General features: G+C 48.7%; 1 protein-coding gene across 3 annotated transcripts; it reads right to left on the reverse strand.

The window, feature by feature from the left end:
* Positions 1–607: 607 nt before the first annotated feature.
* AVPI1 (arginine vasopressin induced 1) lies at positions 608–8,857 on the reverse strand. 3 transcript variants are annotated; one of them, XM_040255109.1, is made up of 3 exons: positions 8,696–8,857; positions 2,116–2,513; positions 608–1,173 (listed from the first exon to the last, which is right to left on the reverse strand). In XM_040255109.1, the coding sequence occupies exons 2-3, from the start codon at positions 2,400–2,402 to the stop codon at positions 1,014–1,016; spliced, it is 447 nt and encodes a 148-aa protein (XP_040111043.1). In that variant the 5' UTR covers positions 2,403–2,513; positions 8,696–8,857; the 3' UTR covers positions 608–1,013. The 3 variants fall into 3 exon arrangements, with proteins under 3 accessions (XP_040111043.1, XP_040111045.1, XP_040111044.1); XM_040255111.1 differs by having other exon boundaries at positions 2,116–2,410; positions 8,696–8,849; XM_040255110.1 differs by having other exon boundaries at positions 8,337–8,843.
* Positions 8,858–19,216: the final 10,359 nt, after the last annotated feature.

Raw genomic sequence — 19,216 nt, forward strand, 5'->3', positions numbered from 1 at the left:
CTGCTTTCTGAAAGCTGAAATAATTCTAAATTCCAGAATCATCCTTCCCCAAGGGCTTGGGATAAGGAATGTGGACTGGCTTTTCTTCTTGGCCACAAGAGGGCAGCCGTGCTCTGTGTGTGCATCCCTGTCCACCTGGAGCGGTTTTAACCCTGGCTCCTCTAAGTGAGGATAATCAAGCAGATAGGAGGGTTGAGAGGGAAGCTAAGTGCTAATGGCTTCTTTTGAGCCAAAGCCAGAACAGCAGTCAGAAATCCTCACCTCAGGGGTTTTTAGGAAACTTCAGTAACGCAAAAGGCATGATTGGTGCAGCTGTTGAGCCGCCTCAGAATGGTTTGCCCACGGGGTGAAGAGGGCAGCTGAGGAGCTAGTACCCACTACGTGGACTGCACTCATCCCACCCAGGGCCCGCTGCCCACTATGCAGCTCTGACTGTAATAGGAGCTGGTGAGGGGCCAAAGACCCTTCTCCTCTCCTTGGACCAGGAGGCCAGCTCTATTTTCTCCTTCCTGGGAACTGCCCCCTCCTTGCAGTGAGCCCGAGCCTCACCCCCGGCTCCAGAGTGTCCATTTCCAGATCTTCCCCTCGCGTGACAGACTCACATAGCTCTCGGTGCACATGGTTTTATTTTGCCACTTGAACTGCGTCTTTCCTGTGCTGGCCTGAAGGGGCAGGGGTGTGGGATGAGCTGCTGGACCACGGGCCACAGTTGTAGCAGGGGTAGTGGGGTGCTGCGTCAGAGTGCCTGTCGCTTGCCTCCCAGGAAGGCTACCCTGCAGCCCAGGCATAGTGTTAAACTGAGAAGGGCTGAGGCGGAAACGGGCACTGCTTTTCCTCAGTCTGGTGAGGAACGGGTCCCCTGTGACAGCTCAGCAGAAGCCTCTGGGCCTGTTCTGGCCCGCACAGGCCAGTGGCAGCAGTGAGGCTGCCTCTTTCTTGCCTTCCCCAGCCCTTTGGCAAAAGTCTCTGTGAATCCTGGGGAGGATAGAGCCGGCCCCGGCCTCTTCCTCAGCTCAGTGTCTGATCTGATGGAGGTAGCTTGTGGGTCCTGGCTTCCTCCAGTTCCGGCGGATCCTGGCACTAGCCCTCCTAGAGTTCACGTACTGCTCACTGGAAGCCGTCTGCGTGCCGCTGCTCTGTGGCTCGGCCAGCGGAGCACAGGGCTCTGCGGTTCTGCAGGGAACAGTCACGTTAAGCCAACATCAACAGGAAAGACAGCAGGGACTGAAGAGATTTTGGTCATGATGAACTATTAAAGCACACTGTTCAGAGCCAAATGAGACCAGGGCTCTGGTCTCATCTCTGCCCTCAGAGAGCTGCATGACAAGGCAGAGCTTTCAGACTGCTGCTCTGTAAGGGGAGTTGGACTAGATCAGGGGTGCGACACTCTGTGTTCCTCCACCCTCCTCATCCTGTCCTGATACAAGACCAGAGGGCAAGTAGCCTTCTTAAGATGATTCCAGCAGGGATTACTGATCAACTGAAATTCATAGGAGCAACAAAGCTGATCTGCTGCCCCGGCCCTGATGACCTCTGAAGGCCTGTTCAGATCTCGTGTTCTGACTGTGGGCCCAGAGCGTAACCCAGAGTGACTGCTTAGGCCACCTATATGGTTCAGCTTGGTCTCTTGGGGGCTTGCTGTTCCTGAGTGGGCAGCGACCTAAGCAAAGGGTGAAGGACTGGGGGAAATTTCTGGTGAAGTTTCTCAACAGTTTTTAACCCTTGATGCCTCTATGGTACTCTCCTGTGCTATTTTCTCAGCAGTCCCACAGCTCAGATTATCACCCAGCTTACTTTTGAATGTTACCTGTTCAACAACAGGTAAATAGGATTTTTTTTTTTCCCTTCCAAACCATAGTCCCTCCCTCACTCCTGGTTCAGAACCACTGTGAAATGAGGTGGCACTGAGTGGACCCAGGCACCCCTTCCCATGGGAGTTCACAGGGTCATAGGTGACCCCAGCAGTAACAGTCTAAGTGCCAGCCACACAGTAGTTACTGGGTAGACCTGGCAACAACCCCAATGACAGGTACTTCACAGGGAGGCCAGGTTAGTGGCTCCAGGCCACACCAGCTGGGAAATGGAGGAGCGGGCCTGTCGTGCTCCATGGCCTACCTGAGCCTGCTGCAGTGGTGTACCGAGGGGCCTAGGGGCTTCTGCCGAGGGGGCCTCTTCCTGCGCAGCCTCTTCAAGGCCTCGGCCACACGATGGTCCCCTGCACACTCCCAGACGATCTGTGCCCGTTCCTCGGCCAGCTGGTCCCCGCTGCGCTGAAACAGGCCCTGGATCTGCAGCAGCTCAGCGTCCTGGAAGATGTTGGCCACGGCCTGCTTGCGGCCCCGGACCTCTGGGGGGGGCCGCCAGGGGGGTGGCTCGCTGACCACAGATGCAGGGGTGCCCATCCTGGGTGCTGAGGAGAGAACAGGGAGGGACGTCAGCAGCTCAGTGGGCCCTTCCCAAGCCTGGGGGTCTTGACCAACGCAAGGGCTTCTGGTGTTTCTGTTCTCCAGTAGCTGAAATAGAATAAGTCTTGACTTAAAATCACTGATTTCCCAAGGCACCTTGGGGAGATAATAACGATAGTCAGACTTTACAGTGTTTAGATGCCTGACCTATGTATTAAGGGTCACAGAAGGTAAGGATTGTGTATCTCCACTTTAGAGGTGAAGATGCACCCCTCAGATGTTAAATGACTTTCTCCTGGACACAAAGCCATGTGTAAGTGCAGAGCCAGAAGCAGAGGCCAAGTCTCTCTGGCTTCAGTCCACGCAGACCCCAGGCCCGAGTGATAACACCCGTAGCAGCAGCAGCCAAAATGTCTTAAACACTCAGGTTGCAGGTACCTCCATAACAGCTGTACTCACATTAACATCGTTGAATCAAGAATGAGCACAACTGTCTTAGGAGGTAGATACTTTTTAACCTCCTCATGTCACAGCTGAGGAAACTGAAGAACAATACTCTGATGCTGAGACCCAAGCTCTGTGGCACAGAGGCAAGAGAGGGGCTGTGGCCTTGGGCACCACAGGCAGGAATCCGGCTTCTGGCCACCTCTACCACTTACTGGCTAGGTGATCCTCCTCGCCTCCACTGCTTCCCGTGTAAACTTAATCAGCCATACAAGTACCTACTTCTTAGAGTCGCTGTGAGGGCCGAGTGAAGACACAGAAAGCATTAAGACCATGCAAGATGCCCCACCAGTCTGCTTTTCCATCGGTAACACTGAGAAGAGCATCGTCTTCTATTTTCAAGCTCCTAGGGGGAGGGGGAATGAGCCAAGTCCATATAATTTAGTTAAACAGCATGAAATAGACCAAGAAGATCTAACCACAGTCCAAAGAACCACAGAGAGAAAGGGAGGGGCAGAAGAAGGGCCTACGGGATTGAAATGTCCTCTCAGCACAGAGGCTGAAATCTATGATAAGTTCAATAAAAGTTGAAAGTGTGGCCAGTGCCACACCCCACTCCATATGCCAAATGAAAACAATTAGCTCAGGTCTCCGTAGTTTTCAGCGAATGGTAAAAGGATAAGAGGCTTACCCACCTTATCCTTGTCTTCACCACAGCCTGAAATGGCTATGGGATTGGAAAATAGAGTGGAGACCAGGAAGACCAAAGACTTGGCATTATACAGAACCGGCTTTGAGTCCCAGCTCAGCCGGGCTTCCCAGTCAGCTCAGATGGTAAAGAATCTGCCCTCAGTGCGGAAAACCAGGGTTCAATCCCTGGGTCAGGAAGATCCCCTGGAGAAGGTAATGGCAACCCACTCCAGTATTCTTGCCTGGAGAATTCCATGGACAGAGGAGCCTGGCAGGCTACAGTCCATGGGTTGCAAAGAGTCGGACACGACTGAGCAACTAACACACCCAAGCTCTTCCTGGCTGTGACCTTAGGCAAGTTACTCAATCTCTCTGAGCCTGTTTGCTCAACTAGAAAATGGGGCTAATAACACTTCTCAGGATTATTGTAAGGATTAAATGGGTCTAGTGTGTATCAGGTCCCCAATGGGAGCTAAATAAATACAAATGCCCCTCTTCTTGGCCTTCTGGACTTTTTCACTTACATCAGGGGTGTAATGTGGACCCTCCTTTTCCTCTGAGCAGTCTGGCCTGAGCCAGCTGAAGGCCTTGCCTGTGCTCCCTTCTCCCTGCACAGTCCCGAGCCTAATGAGGAAGGTTGGTTGCTAAGTCAGACTCCACTACACAGCTAATTACAGAGAGATCTGTCAACCAGCAGCCAGCTTAAAAAAGAAATCAAATTTGAAATAAATTTAAATAAAAAATGTACATACTCAACTGTAAAAAGTACAGAAGATCAGAATCATATAAATAAGAGCATTACCAGCTTCCTATCCTCAGCCTACCCACCTGCAGACGTAACCCTTACTCTCACCTGCCTTTGATGCTCTTGAGAATTTGAGCCATCTCTCCCTCCCATTCAGACTCCTCAGATATGACTGTTGCCCACCTGCCCTTGCCCTGGCCTTCCCTCCTCCTCACCTCAGTAGCCACCCTCCTTCTAATAATTTTTATACTTCACTCTGTTTCTGCTCTCTTTTGAAAAGATTTAGTAGCTAAAATAAACCTGCAGAAGACTTTCAGATAAATTAATTTTTTTTAAATGTGCTTTTTATCTGGAAAATGGGGATTTTGAAATCTGCCTCTCTGTAGGCACAATTATGGGAATCCAGTTAAGACCTAATATGTGTGGTAATTAAACGTCCAGAGCTGGATGATATAAATATACTGTGACCAGAAAACAACAGTCACCAAGTCACACTTTCAGGCTGATAAAGAGAAGCAAAAGCTAACTACTATGGGGTGTTTGCCTTGCCAGGTGGCGCTAGAGGTAAAGAAACCGCCTGCCAGTGCAAGAGACATAAGAGACACAGGTTTGATCCTTGGGTCAGGAAGATCCCCTGGAGGAGGGCATGGAAACCCACGCCAGTACTCTTGCTGGGAGAATCCCATGGACAGAGGAGCCTGGTGGGCTACAAGTCCAAAGGGTGGCAAAGAGTAGGACATGACTGAAGTGACTAAGCATGTACGCTGCGTGTGTTTATTCTGAATCAGCAACGTGGATGGTATCATTTCATCCTCAAAACCATTGTTAGGAATCAAGCACTGTTAACCTCATTGCCATTCACAGGGGACTAAAGAGGACCTGAAATACAGGTCCAAGCTCACCCTAGCCTCAGGTGAGCCCTAGTCTAAGTGACTGCGGCCCGAGCTTTTGAATCACCAAGTTGCCCTCACAGCCTGGCAGCTCAAAGCACATTTCTTGCCAATATATCTGTGAAGACTGTTTCACTATTCTTTTCTAATTCATGTAGGGGGAAACGTGCCAGTAGAAAGGGAAGAGGATGAATGTCCCACACCCCAGGCTAGAATCGGGGTGTGGGATTTGTTTTAATCTCCACTAGCGCCAGAGCTGTCTACAGGGTGACAGGCTGCCCCCAGCCATGAAGCCGTGGCACTCTGAAGGGGAAGAGCCCCAGCCTCTACAGAAGAAACCTGGAACTGTAACGCAGCCCAGTGCCCAGAGATCTGGCTCAAGTCAGAGGACTAGCTTTGAGCCCGAGTGCCTCCACTCACTGGCTAAGAGACCTCAGGCACTTCACATGGCCTCTGTGGGCCTGTCTTCCTCTGACAGTTGAAAGGAAGGGTTTATTCTTTTAGACTCCAGGGCGTGTGCTGGTGTTGAGAGTCAATGATTCCATGACAAGGCTAGGTCCACACGGAAGTGGAGATGAGTTAGCTTGTCTGCTAGAGCCCAGGAGCAACATGTGTGGACACGTCTGTATATAGGTGCCAGAGAACTGCCCTTTTCTGCCCTCCTTAGTCTTCCTTGGAGGCCAGACACTGCTGTGCTGCTGTGCGGTTAGGGTCTGGTAGAAGAAAGAACTCACTGCTCGAAAGCATTCTAGTGACCTAGGCTGGCTATGGCCTAGAGTAGACTCCTAGGCTGATCTGCGCAGTGGGAGAAGAGCTGATAGTCCTGCTCTGGGACTCAGGCAGTCTCACCCGCCCTTCAGAGAGACAGGTCATAGGATCAAATAGCAGCAGCTGCCTCAGGGAGGAAATGGCTGAGCCTGACTTTCCAGATGGTCCAGCCACCCACCTCTACCGGGGCTGCAAGGCCCTGCCTCCAGCAGTCAGTTACAGAGTTATAAACAAACCAACAAGGAACCATGTGGGCAAGTCTGAGCCCCCAAACCTCAACCATATCCTCGTGAACCTCAGGGAGGCCTTGGCAACTCCAGATTTTGAGGTCCCTCACTCCTGGGTTGGCCTCCCACCCTGGAATTCAGACAGCAGAGTGAGGCTGGGAATAAAAATCAGTGATTCCAAGTAGGATTAGATGGTAAACTTTGAGAAAGCTGAATCAGAAGATTCAGGAGAAAATTTACTATCAGGAGAAAATTTCCTGTCTCATTCAATGTGTTACTTTCCCACTGATTTCCTGGACAAGACCTGAATCCAGGGAAGTCAGTGTGTACTTGAACAATGGCACTTGTTTAAACTGGGAAATGAAACCATGGGGCTATTAAAAGATTATAAATGGATCTTTTATTGCAGAGCTGACATAAAAGATAGGCATGGATCTGTGAGCTAATGAGTAAAGACTAATTGCAAAATCCTTCAATTTGATCCAAACTAGCTTAAAAATGAACTCACAAAGTAAATATCAAATGTTGAAATTGAAGTTCAACTTGTTTTGAAACAGGCAATAAAGGAACTGCTAAGCTCTGACCAATATATTTAAAAAGTGACTCAGCATGCGCTGAATTTGCAGTATACAAATATGGTGTCCAACTGAGCATTTTTTGTAATGTATGAAGCTCAGTTCAGACAGCTTTTCACACTGTGGTCTCGGGGAGGTGCATAGAACTATGACAGGCACAACACACTTGTGTGACCTGGGCGGCAACTGAGCCCTCACTCACTCAGCTCACCCCCTTCAGATAGCACTGGTGATGATGATGATCTGTAACCAGAGGCCAAGGGCCTCTTAGAAAAAGAAAAAAAAAAAAAAAAAACCTGGAGGCTCTGGCCCAGGGCCCATATCAACATTTCTGGCCTTGGCCTGTTTCCCTGCCCACTGGACAGCAGCCAAAATCAGTGGCTCCTACAAGCAGGAGGCTCAGTCCAAACGGCTATTGGGTTCTGCCTCCCACAGGGCCTAGCTCAGCCAGTAGAGAACTAGACACAGGTTGGTCTACAATTCTGTGTCCCAGAAGGTAGAGAAAGGAAATGGACCCTTTCCCCAGGTCAATTCTCAGATATGACTTGAAAATAAACTCCGGCTAGATCTAGGAATAACTCTTTCATAGAGTCCAAGAACCCTGAATTCTGGTTCTGCCATTGATAACTGAATACATTGGCAGCCTTGGTTTTCCCCTGCCTCAATTTGCTCATCATCAAAATGGTGAGAATAGATAACCCTTAGGGGATAGGAAGATTAATACTTTAGTATGCCAAGGATCTATCCCAGCACATCACATCATGAATGAATGATGGAAGGGAGTAGTTATTGCTGTTGTTTAGTTGCTAAGTCGTGTCCAACTCTTTTGTGACCCCATGGACTGTAGCCCGCCAGGCTTGCCTGTCCATGGGATTTCCCAGGCAAGAATAGTGGAGTGGGTTGCCATTTCCTTCTCCAGGGCATCTCCCTAACCCAGGGGCCGAACCTGTATCTCTTGCATTGGCAGGCAGATTCTTTTACCACTGACCCGCCAGGGAAGCTGATGGGAGGGAGACAGGCTATTTAGCCACCAGGGACTATAGAATCTCTGCCATTTTCATTCTCACTACTGTCATGAAACTCCCTCAGAAAGGGCCTTCACTCTTGGGAGAAGAGAGTAAAGGGAGATAGGTTCATCTGTGGACTTTTAAATCATACCTGCAGTAGAGGCTCCCTGTCAAGCTTGCTCCCTGTCAAATGCAGAACAGCACTTCCTGAGAAGTAATATCTTTAATCCTCACAACACCTCTATGAGGAGGCACTATCCTTGTTACACCCATTTTACAGATGAGAAATCTTGAGCTCAGAAAGGTTTGGTAACTTCCCAAAGTCATACAGATGGGTAGGTGATGAGACTAGGATGGGAACCCTAGTCTGATCTCAGCGCCCACACTCTCAACCATTGCTATTTTTGTTCCTGCCAGATGGCTGAGGAAGTCTTCATGGGGAGGAAGGACCCAGGAGGCTTTGAAATCTGCTATCTGCTTCTGCAGGTTTTGGAAGGTGCAGGGATCAAAGGCAGGTCTCCCAAGACTGTGTGTCTGTGCCCTCAGCACTCCATGGTCCCGTGGGGAGTTAGAGCGATTACTCACCACGCAGGAGCGCAGAGCCAATAGACCTCAAATCGGGATGGGGTCAGCTAAGATGCCCCCACTCCAACCCCTTTCAACGCTTTCGAAAGGGCAGGCGCAGCTCTGGGCTTCCTGCCGCGATGGTGCTCACAAGGACCAGACGGCGTTCATCATCAGGACAAGACCTTGGGAGGGGGTATCCTGGCCGAGGTCACACGACGACACCACCAGAACGAGTCTGCCCCTGAGTCTTAGACGTGGCCGCTTCGCATGACGGGCCCTAACTGGACCTGGGAGCTTGGGTCTCACCCACACCTCTGCTCTGACAGCCCTCCCACACGCCTCCACCGCAGCAAAAGCTTGGCTGTCGACCTACGTACCTGGCCTCCCGAGGCGAGCCACCTCGGTCGCAGCCGCGGCTCCCCGGAGAAAGCGCTCCCCAGCCCCGGAACAGCCAATCCTCAGCCGAGCCTAGGTGAGAGCTCCCGGCGAGCCTTCCAAAATCGAACGCGGAGACACAGTGAGCCAATCGGCGGCCGTAAAGAGGCGAGGGGCGTGCCCCGGCTCCGCCCCCTTCTCTCCACTGGCCTGGAAATCGGAGTGCGAAGGGGCCTCAGATCCAATTAGCGGCGGAGCAGCAGCGAGGGGCGTGCCCTCCCAGCCCTTTCCCTCCGCCCACTGCCACCCTCGCACGGCGCCCGGAGGTGCCCCTTTCATTGACGTCAGTCCTCTAGGAGAGCGCGGTTTTGCTGGCTCCGGAGTGGGGGCGGGGCCGCATTCCTGCCCCGGGGTGCGGCGACGGCTGGCCCTGTCGGGTACACGTGACGGATGCCCCCCTGCTCTGGACCCGAGGCCTGTGCGCGCGGCGCCGCGTTCCTTGCTTCTGCGTGTGGCCCTCTGCAAACAGACTTGCAGCTCCTTGAACTCTACTCCACTTGTCTTCTGGCTCCAGCTTTGAGAGAGGGGAAGGGACAGTCAGTGCGGTAGTCAGACCTTTGGTTTCAAAGCCAGAATGTCGTAGGTTCTAATCTTGAAATCGGGGAATTTACAGCTTAGCAAAATATTGAAAAACTAAAAACATTTAATTGTGAATTACAGTTGTGATAAACATTAGGAAGGAACCTAAGCTCCCTTGGGAAGGTCCTAGAAGGCAGAGTAATATTTTTCTGTGAAGGAGGCGTTGAGATTGAACAGATGAAGAGGCGTGGATCTGGGAAAAGAGGAGGGCACATGCTAAGGCTAAGGCCAGGAGGTAACTTGATTGAGGAAGTCTTGAATTGAGGCCTGGAGTAAGGTCAGCAAGAGAGAGAGAGGTGGGGAATAGCACTGTACGTGTTTATTTAATAGACACTTTATGGCACTTACAATGTGCCAGTAATGCCAGTCAGACTTTACAAATATTAACTCATTTCATCCTCATGACAAATTTGTGTTTATAGAAATTCACTTTGAGGACAGCTTGAAACTTGGGTTGGAAGGGCAGGAGTGGATGTAGGGTGTCCAGTAGGCCCTTGATCAGTACTTGTTTGCTTCGTTGGAAGACAAGTTATTTGTGCACTGGTTTAAAAATGGCACAAAGGGAGCCTGGGAATAGGCAGCTGGGTCTCCCTGACTTCTTTTTCACTTCAGAGCTGACCTTTGTAGTCATTTGAGTTCTCTTCTGTAAGAGTTGCAAGGGGGGAAGTATAAGAGCCAGCACATGGGACTGTGGGTCCCCTTTGGCTAGGTGGAGGGTATATTTGGGAGCTGTTCTTCCTCATCCCGTGGTCTCCAATTCCTGTGTCCTGCACAAAAACATTGGCAATTGCTTTGTTGTAGTTTAAAGGGTTTTAATAGTGGTTTCTCTGTTGTTCCTGAAGCCCTGTGGAAATATTGAACAAAGAAATCAGCAATGTTCATCTTCAATACAAAGTATTGCAAAACCTTTCAGTCAACTGCTTGGCTAAGGAGGGTACTATGCAGACATTTAAACCAAGATGCTGGGCTTCTGAACCAGGAGCTCCTTCTACCCCATTCTCAGCAATAGGAAGGCCAAAGTCTTGGCATATTGGTGCTTGGAGAGCTTAGGAACTCTGATGCCATGAGCTCTGATGAGCGTACCAGGATAGGAATTAGGAGCTTGTGGTTTCTGGGTCAGATGTGACTAAGGCTGGGTGGAGAATATCTGGTGTCTCCAAACATCTTTGCAGGCATGTGACCATTGTGTGCTTATCGTACAATGGAACAGTTTCCATTATTGCAGCTTTATGATTCAGTATTTCTGATGAGAAGATGAGGCACTTCCATAGTCATGTGGGTATGCAAGAGTGGGGCCTCTGGGATCCACAGAATGCCTCTGGTACCCACGCCCCAGCAGGGCTCTGTTTAAAGAAGGAAAGAAGGACTACTACTCTGGGGAATGGAGTCCTGGGTGATTCAGACCAACACCTGGTTTTACCAGGGATCAGATTAAAGTGAGACAATCTTAACTGGGTAGAATCTCCTTGGGAGAAATATTTGAGGGGCACGAAGAAATGCCATAATTGAGATAAATATTTTAATGCAATATCTTTTAAAATTAATGCAAAATATCTATGATGAATAAAATATTGACATTTGATGGCAACGCACGCCAGTACTTTTGCCTGGAGAATCCCATGGACAAAGGAGCCTGGTGGGCCACAGTCCATGTGGTCACAAAGAGTCGGACACGACTGAAGCTACTTAGCACAGCACAACCTAAAGACAGGTTGTTGCTTGTTTTATGACCCTGCCTCATTTTTCATCGAGAACGGTCATTTCCAATCAGCCCATGGTTCCCAGGCAGGTCACCACTGTATCCCCTGCCAATTGGATTTATGAGTGTTGACGATAGTGTAGGAATAGATTGGCAACACGGAGATTTATATATGCTTGTGTTTTTTTAAACCATAGAGCTTTAATCCACTTTTTTCATTTGGTTCGAAATATGGAAAGATGTTTTGACAATTGCATCTAGGGGTGCACATTTTTCCTCTAGTCCTGAGCTCCAGTATGGCTCAGCAAGGTGCTCATTTTTAGGGGAGTAGAGTCTAGGAAAGGGATTCTAGCTGCTCTACCTTAGGCAAATGACTTAACCTCTCTGCTTCTCTATTTTCTCATCTATAAAATGGGAATCATTATATTAATACCCACCTCTGAGCATTGCTGTGAGGATGAGGTGAGTGCTATAGGCACAGTCCTTAATGTAAACCTTGCTACTGATACTAAAGCAGCATTCAGTGTCTACCCTCTCTGTCCTGCAGGAATTGTTCCAGCAGCTGTACCGTCACAAATGGTCCCCCAGTGGGGTTGAGGCTTATTCCCATGGGTTTGTTGTTGCTGAATGTTCTGTTCTGGGGAGAACAGAATTTCCACACTCAGCTGACAAGCAACAGTGACTCTTGAGTCAGCTCCATTTTTCTTGATAAACAACCTGGACATTTTAAACTTTTTAAAAAATGCCCTTCTGCTTAGGGCATTACATGAAGCAACTTATTACAACTTTCTTCTCTGAACTAACAGTCTGAAGAGACTGAAAATACAAAGTCCTATAGGCAAATGGTGCATTATAGAAACATCTTTTTAAAAATACACCACTCATGGTAATCTAACATTCAAGGTCAGTATTGTATTAGTCTGCTTGGGAGGCAAAAACAAAATACTACAGTGTCTGGGTGACTTAACAACAGAAGTTTATTTTCTCACAATTCTGGAGGCTGAGAAGTCCAGGATCGAGGTTCTGACGGACTCCGTTTCCGGTGAGATCTCTCTTCCTGACTTGCAGACAGTGCCTGCTCACTGCGTCCTCACATGGTGGTGAGAAAGAGAGATGGCTCTCTGATGTTTCTTCTTATAAGGACACTAATCTTATCAGATCAGACTCCACTCTTATGGATGCTCCCAGTTAACCTTAATGAATTCATTACTCTCAACACACTCAGAGGTTAGAGCTTCAGCATATGAATTTGGGACACAATTCAGTCCATCAGTTCAGTTCAGTCGCTCAGTTGTGTCCAGCTCTTTGTGACCCCATGGACTGCAGCACATCAGGCCTCTCTGTCCATCACCAGCATCCAGAGCTTGCTCAAACTCATGTCATCCAGGACTTCCCTGGTAGTTCAGTGGCTGAGACTTCCCACTCCCATGTAGAGGGCCCAGGTTCAATCCCTGATCAGGGAACTAGATCCCGCATGCCACAACTAAAGATCAAAGATCCTAAGTGCCACAATTAAGACCCAGAACAGCCACATAAAGAAACAATAATAAATGAATAAAAATATAGATAAGTAGATACAGAATAAATATAGCTATAAATGTGTTTATATGTGTACACGTATGCATGTGTATACGTGTACACATATATAACCACGAACATACACAAACATACACATTTCCCATCTGTCTGCTGAAAGGGCTTAGAAGCAATGACGCTCGAAGAGGAATAAGCACACTTAGCACCAGTTATTGATTTCTCAATATCATTCTCCACAAAGGGTTCCTTGGGTAAATGATTAATTCTACCTCTGGGATTGAGAAAGTCCAAGATGACCCTAGACCATCTTGTGCAAGAAAATAAGGAAATACTCACAGAATGATGGGGATGTGTCAAAAGGACTAGGAGTCAGATTGTAAGGGCTCCCATTAGCCAAATGTGGAACATCAAAATAACATAGGACAGTAACAGATTATAACCCAATGAGCAAAATAAGAATATATGTTTATAGTAATATAACTATTAAATAAGTAAACAGAGGAGAAGAGAAAGCTTATAGTATGATGCCAGCTGACAAATGCAGAGGGAGCAATGCAGTTGAAAAATCACTAATGCAAAAAAAAAAAAAAAAATCACTAATGCTTCCTAAAACAGCCATGTGGCCAGTTACAAGAACAAGGACTGTAGTAGTTTTGCATATTTTCCCTCTTATATACATGGTATCTTTATATATGCTGACATTTTTTCTTCCTCTTTACGTTTTCATTTTATAAGTAAGTTGTTGGAAGTTAATGTTACAATTTAGTCCTTAAGTAACATTATATTTTCTGAACTACTACAAAATCTAAGAAGTATTTAGTTGAAACTGTATCTCCTGGTTTTGGAGAGAGATGAGAATTGCTCACTTGTAAGAAAGATAGCCTTTTCATACTGTTCATGGGGTTCTCAAGGCAAGAATACTGAAGTGGTTTGCCATTCCCTTCTCCAGTGGACCACATTCTGTCAGAAATATCAATAACCTCGGATATGCAGATGACACCACCCTTATGGCAGAAATTGAAGAGGAACTAAAAAGCCTCTTGATGAAAGTAAAAGAGGAGAGTGAAAAAGTTGGCTTAAAGCTCAACATTCAGAAAACGAAGATCATGGCATCTGGTCCCATCACTTCATGGGAAATAGATGGGGAAACAGTGGAAACAGTGTCAGACTTTATTTTGGGGGGCTCCAAAATCACTGCAGATGGTGATTGCAGCCATGAAATTAAAAGACGCTTACTCCTTGGAAGAAAAGTTATGACCAACCTAGATAGCATATTCAAAAGCAGAGACATTACTTTGCCAACTAAGGTCTGTCTAGTCAAGGCTATGGTTTTTCCAGTAGTCATGTATGGATGTGAGAGTTGGACTGTGAAGAAGGCTGAGCACCGAAGAATCGATGCTTTTGAACTGTGGTGTTGGAGAAGACTCTTGAGAGTCCCTTGGACTGCAAGGAGATCCAACCAGTCCATTCTGAAGGAGATCAACCCTGGGATTTCTTTGGAAGGAATGATGCTAAAGCTGAAACTCCAGTACTTTGGCCACCTCATGCAAAGAGTTGACTCATTGGAAAAGACTCTGATGCTGGGAGGGATTGGGGGCAGGAGAAGAAGGGGATGACAGTGGATGAGATGGCTGGATGGCATCACTGACTCGATGGCAGTGTGTCTGAGTGAACTCCGGGAGATGGTGATGGACAGGGAGGCCTGGCGTGCTGCAATTCATGGGGTCGCAAAGAGTCGGACACGACTGAGAGACTGAACTGAACTGAACTGAAGAAAGATAGCTGTAATTCATTAGGTGGACATATGGAACTGTTTTGGAGAAGGCAATGGCACCCCACTCCAGTACTCTTGCCTGGCAAATCCCATGGACAGAGGAGCCTGGTGGGCTGCAGTCCATGGGGTCGCTAAGTGTCGGACACGACTGAGCAACTTCACTTTCACTTTTCACTTTCATGCATTGGAGAAGGAAATGGCAACCCACTCCAGTGTTCTTGCCTGGAGAATCCCAGGGACGGGGGAGCCTAGTGGGCTGCCGTCTATGGGGTAGCACAGAGTGTGACACGACTGAAGCGACTTAGCAGCAGCAGCAGCATGGAACTGTTTTATCATTGTATGGAAGCCCAGATGTAGACAGAAGGTTGCATATGGAAGTTGAGTCCCTAAATACATACGGAACTGCCTATGTATTGCGCCAGTTACCTCCGCGATAAGTGAGTCCATTAGATATTTCTTTTTCCAGCTGCTGCAGTGCTCAGCTTTGCCGGTAGAGGGAGCCGGCAAGACACTCCAGGTGAAAGGGCTTCTCTCCTTGGTTCTGGAGCGCTCTTCACAACAGGCTCCTTCAGGTTGAGGCGTCTCCAGTGACACACAGGTGGAGCACATGTGGACTCTTCAGGGCCAGGTCCTGCTCAGGGGCTCCTACAGCGTGGGGGGCTTCTTCATCACTTGTATCTCACAGCACATGGCAGCCAGCAGTGCACAGTGGCTAGCAGCTTCCCTTGGCCCCCAGTTGACAGGCTCTGTAGTAAGTTTTGAGGTGCAGCAGCCCCTTGTGAAGAACTTACCCCAGTGCCACAGATAGCAGGTTTCCAGCAGGTTCTACCAGGATGGGTTGGTGTGCATATTAAAGAGACAAGATGCCTGCTATCTCTAGAAATTAGCTAACTCTGGGTGGTGTGTGTGAAGTGGGCAATCCCTCCCTAGGTTTGCAAGGGAGGGATGTCAAAACATCCCATGTCAAAACATCACAGAAACAAAACAATACAGCAAATAATAAAACATGATAGATACACAGGAATTCAGAGTCCAGTGAGAGTGGCTTGTCTGTACTCCACAATGTCAGGACTTCATCTGGAAGTATTGAATGCAGAGGTTGACCAGACAGCTGAGGGTTGGAAGTCTTCCTTCTTTCCTGATGGCTCAGGGCTACCTGAGTTTTGGTGAGTAAGGAAGAAGCTGCCTTGTTTTTGTTGACATAACTTGGTGGTGGTTTGGTGGTTTAGTCTCTCAGTCATGTCTGACTCTTGAGACCCTGTGGACTGTAGTCCAGCAGGCTTCTCTGTCCATGGGATTTCCCAGGCAAGAATAGTGGAGTGGGTTGCCATTTCCTTCTCCAGGGGATCTTCCTGACCCAGGAATCGAACCTGGGTCTCCTGCATTGCAGGCCGATTCTTTACTGACTAAGCTACAAGAGGTTTGACATAAATCAGAAGACCCTGACGCTGGAAAATATTGAAGGTAGGAGAAGGGGACAGCAGAGGATGAGATGGTTGGATGGCATCACCAACTCAATGGATGTGAGTTTGAGTAAACTCCAGGAGTTGGTGATGGACAGGGAAGCCCGGCATGCTGCAGTCCATGGGGTCGCAGAGTCGGACACGACTGAGCAACTGAACTGAACTGAAGAAGTCACAGTGTCATTTCTGCCGTTCCCTTGTGCGTGCTAAGTTGCCTCAGTCATGATGGCTCCCTGCGACCCCATGGACTGTAATCTGCCAGCCTCCTCTGTCCATGGAGATTCTCCAGGCAAGAATACTGGAGTGGGTTGCCATGCCCTCCTCCAGGGGATCTTCCCAAACCCATGTCTCTTGCATCTCCCACAACCTTGAGAGACAGGTCAAGGTCATCTCCACTTGACAACTGAGGAAAATGACAGACTAAGCTAGGAACCAGATTTAGACTTCCAGGCCACTAGAAATGCTACAGCTGTCTTAAAGTCCCTGAATCTACCTTAACTGTGAACTTTCCCCAGTCTTACAAAAGACTCTTTATAAGACTTGACCCACTCAAACCACACAGCCAAAAAAAAAAAGCAAATATGGTCTCTCCTCCACTGCTGTTTGGGTCTCCAACCTCCCAGTACCACTGGGGCCTCTTAAGGTTATGGTGAATCATGGAGATTTCCCCTGATGCTGGTTCTCTCAAAGCTGCATGATATTCACTAGGTCACATAACCTCCCTGGACCTCCATTTCCTCATTTTCAAGCAGAAGTGGCTTAAGAGCCCCTGCCTCACAGGGTTGTTGGGGGAAGTATTGAGACAAGTGGTGCGTGGCTGCCAGACAGCACTCTGCAGCTGTTGATTCCTGTTGGGCCATTTCCAATTTTATCCAAGACTAAAGGGCAGTGGTGGGATTGACTTGGGCCATCCTGGCTCAGGGGTCCATCCTCACAGGTGAGGCCTCTCCTTTCCTCTCCCAGAAATAGGGTTCCCTGGGTCTGCACATTGCATCACAGATCCCAGCAGGAGGGGGCAGCCCCTCATGGGTGTGGTCTCAGGGCCACCCACCTTGGCAGCCCACAGTCACTTAGCCCTGGGGAAGCAGCCTTTTGAGCCAGGGTCCTGGGTGGCTTCACACAAAGATGGGCCTCAGGGGGTACATCTGGTTCCAGGTCTGGTCCTGGCCAGCCTCCCCTGGGGAGGAGGGCTGAGCTTTGCCAGAGTCAAACGCCTTCACTGCTGGCCAGGCCTGGTCCGTGGCCCCTTGCTTCTGCTCAAAGATACCTCATGTCTCCTGCAAAGGCCTAGGCACTCCTTGAAAGCTAGATTAACAAGTTCAAGAACCTCCAGAATCCCACCTCGCTCCATTCAAAGAAGACCCCCCACCCATCACCCCCATAGCCCTTGTTCCTGCAGGCTGGTGGGAGCCATGTGGAGAACAAGCCTAGAGACCCACAGGTGAGAATGTGGGTTCTGGCCTGTCTCACAGAGCTCCAGTAGAGCCCCCTGTCCTGCAGCTGTAGGGGACTTCCTGTTTAGGTACAATCCCAATGGTGTAACAGGCTGGATTGTGAATCAGGAGACCTAAGCTCTAAATTTGGTACTCATTTCATCAACCAGTTGTGTGACTTAAGGCAAGTCACTCACTCTCTCTGAGTCTCAATTACCCCCTCCAAAAAAATGAGAAGCCTGGAGCAAATATTCTTTAAGATCTCTTCCAGTTCAGGCATGCTCTTGTAGCATAATGCCAGTACACACTATGTGTTCAGGAAATGTTTCTAGTAATTTAACTAGATTTAAGGCAGGATTCTCTAGGTCCCTGCACCCATTTACTTTCTTTTTTTTAATTTTAATTTTTACTTTATTTTACTTTACAATACTGTATTGGTTTTGCCATACATTGACATGAATCCACCACGGGTGTACATGAGTTCCCAAACATGAACCCCCCTCCCACCACCCATTTACTTTCTTACTATGCTTTTTGCCTCTGCTGTTAGCTGATTTGGGTGAAGTGCCAGCTTAGGGCTTGGGACACAATAGGTGTGAGTTGAGTCTATATATGCGGTATGTTTACAGTAGCCCAGAGACTGAAGACAAAACAGAATCCAACTGTGAGCAGTGGGAGCTAGTCCTAGGATGTCAGGGTGGGCTATGTGGTCCTTCTTGTTACAGGTCGCCTCCTTGCGTCGGGGCTGAGAGCAACTGTCGAGAGTCGTCACTTGTTCCCTAAACAATCTAGCCTTGCTTTGGCTCACAGTGCTCCTTCTGCCTGGAACATCTGTCAGGACTTATATACCCAATTTACAAGCTAATAAGCTGATCTGCTGTTGTTTCATATATACCGAGAGAAGGCACAGGGATCCTGGGTCAGAGCCAAAGGACTGACCACTGTTGGCACAGCAAGCAGCACTAGCACCGTGGCTGCGCGTCTTTCTCTGGTTTTCAAGTTTCACGGGGGCACCGCGGAGGGGCCCTGGTGTATGTTACACATGCAGCAGGTCTGTGTCATAGCTGAGGAGCACTGAGCTTGGGAGACCCACCGCTGTCCCCTCCTACCTCACCACTTTCATCATAAGCAATAAGCAGGTCTGCTGTGTCTGGGAGAAGATGTCCCTTCATCCCTCGAAATTCCTGACTGCAAACACAACCCTGAGAAATGGTGGGGGAAAGGGCGGTCATGGCCTGGCATTCTCAGCACGCACGCCTGGTGATAACACTCAAGGAGGCTCAGGATCTGCCTGATGGGGAACTGCCTCGTCCAAGACACCTACCCTCCACCTCTGCTTGTCAAAATCCCATCCATCCGCGAATGACACTTTGTTTTTGAATCTTTCTCCAGCCCTCGCATCACCAACACTTCCCTTTTTGTATTTTCCTTATACTTGTCTACACCTCTTTTTTGTGTCCACAACTGTCCCTCTCCTACCAACAGAGTGCAAACACTTGGAGGGCAGGCATTGGTCCCCTTCGTTCCTGTATTCCACACCCAGCTTGTTTGCATCCATTGGGTGCTTAGACCGTATTTGTTGAGTTGGAGGTATCTAGATCTTTGGGCATGGTTATGCTTCTGCAAAGTCTGATGGACTGCCTTTTGGAATATTTTCAACATTCCAGAGGCTAAAAATACTCCTCAAAGCTGTCAAGGATATTTCCTTGTAAGGAGTAGGATTTGCCTTGTGAAGCCCAAAGTTTATGTCCACCAGGTGGCGCCCCAATCCCAACTCTCCAGATGCCTTTTTTAGAAGGAGGGGATTCTCTTGTCTGCCTCTAAATGTTTGTTGGCTTAGGTCCCCCACTTACAGAGAGAGTTTGTGTGGCGTAATTCCCTGTCATTGGTCCAGCACAAAGATTCAGCGTTCGGCTGCGCATTCTAGTCCCAGCCCCACTCAAGACTGGCACCCTGAAGACACTGAAGAATGTCTCTCC

Source organism: Oryx dammah, unplaced genomic scaffold (assembly GCF_014754425.2).
Source record: "Oryx dammah isolate SB20612 unplaced genomic scaffold, SCBI_Odam_1.1 HiC_scaffold_14, whole genome shotgun sequence".
NCBI lineage: Eukaryota > Metazoa > Chordata > Mammalia > Artiodactyla > Bovidae > Oryx > Oryx dammah.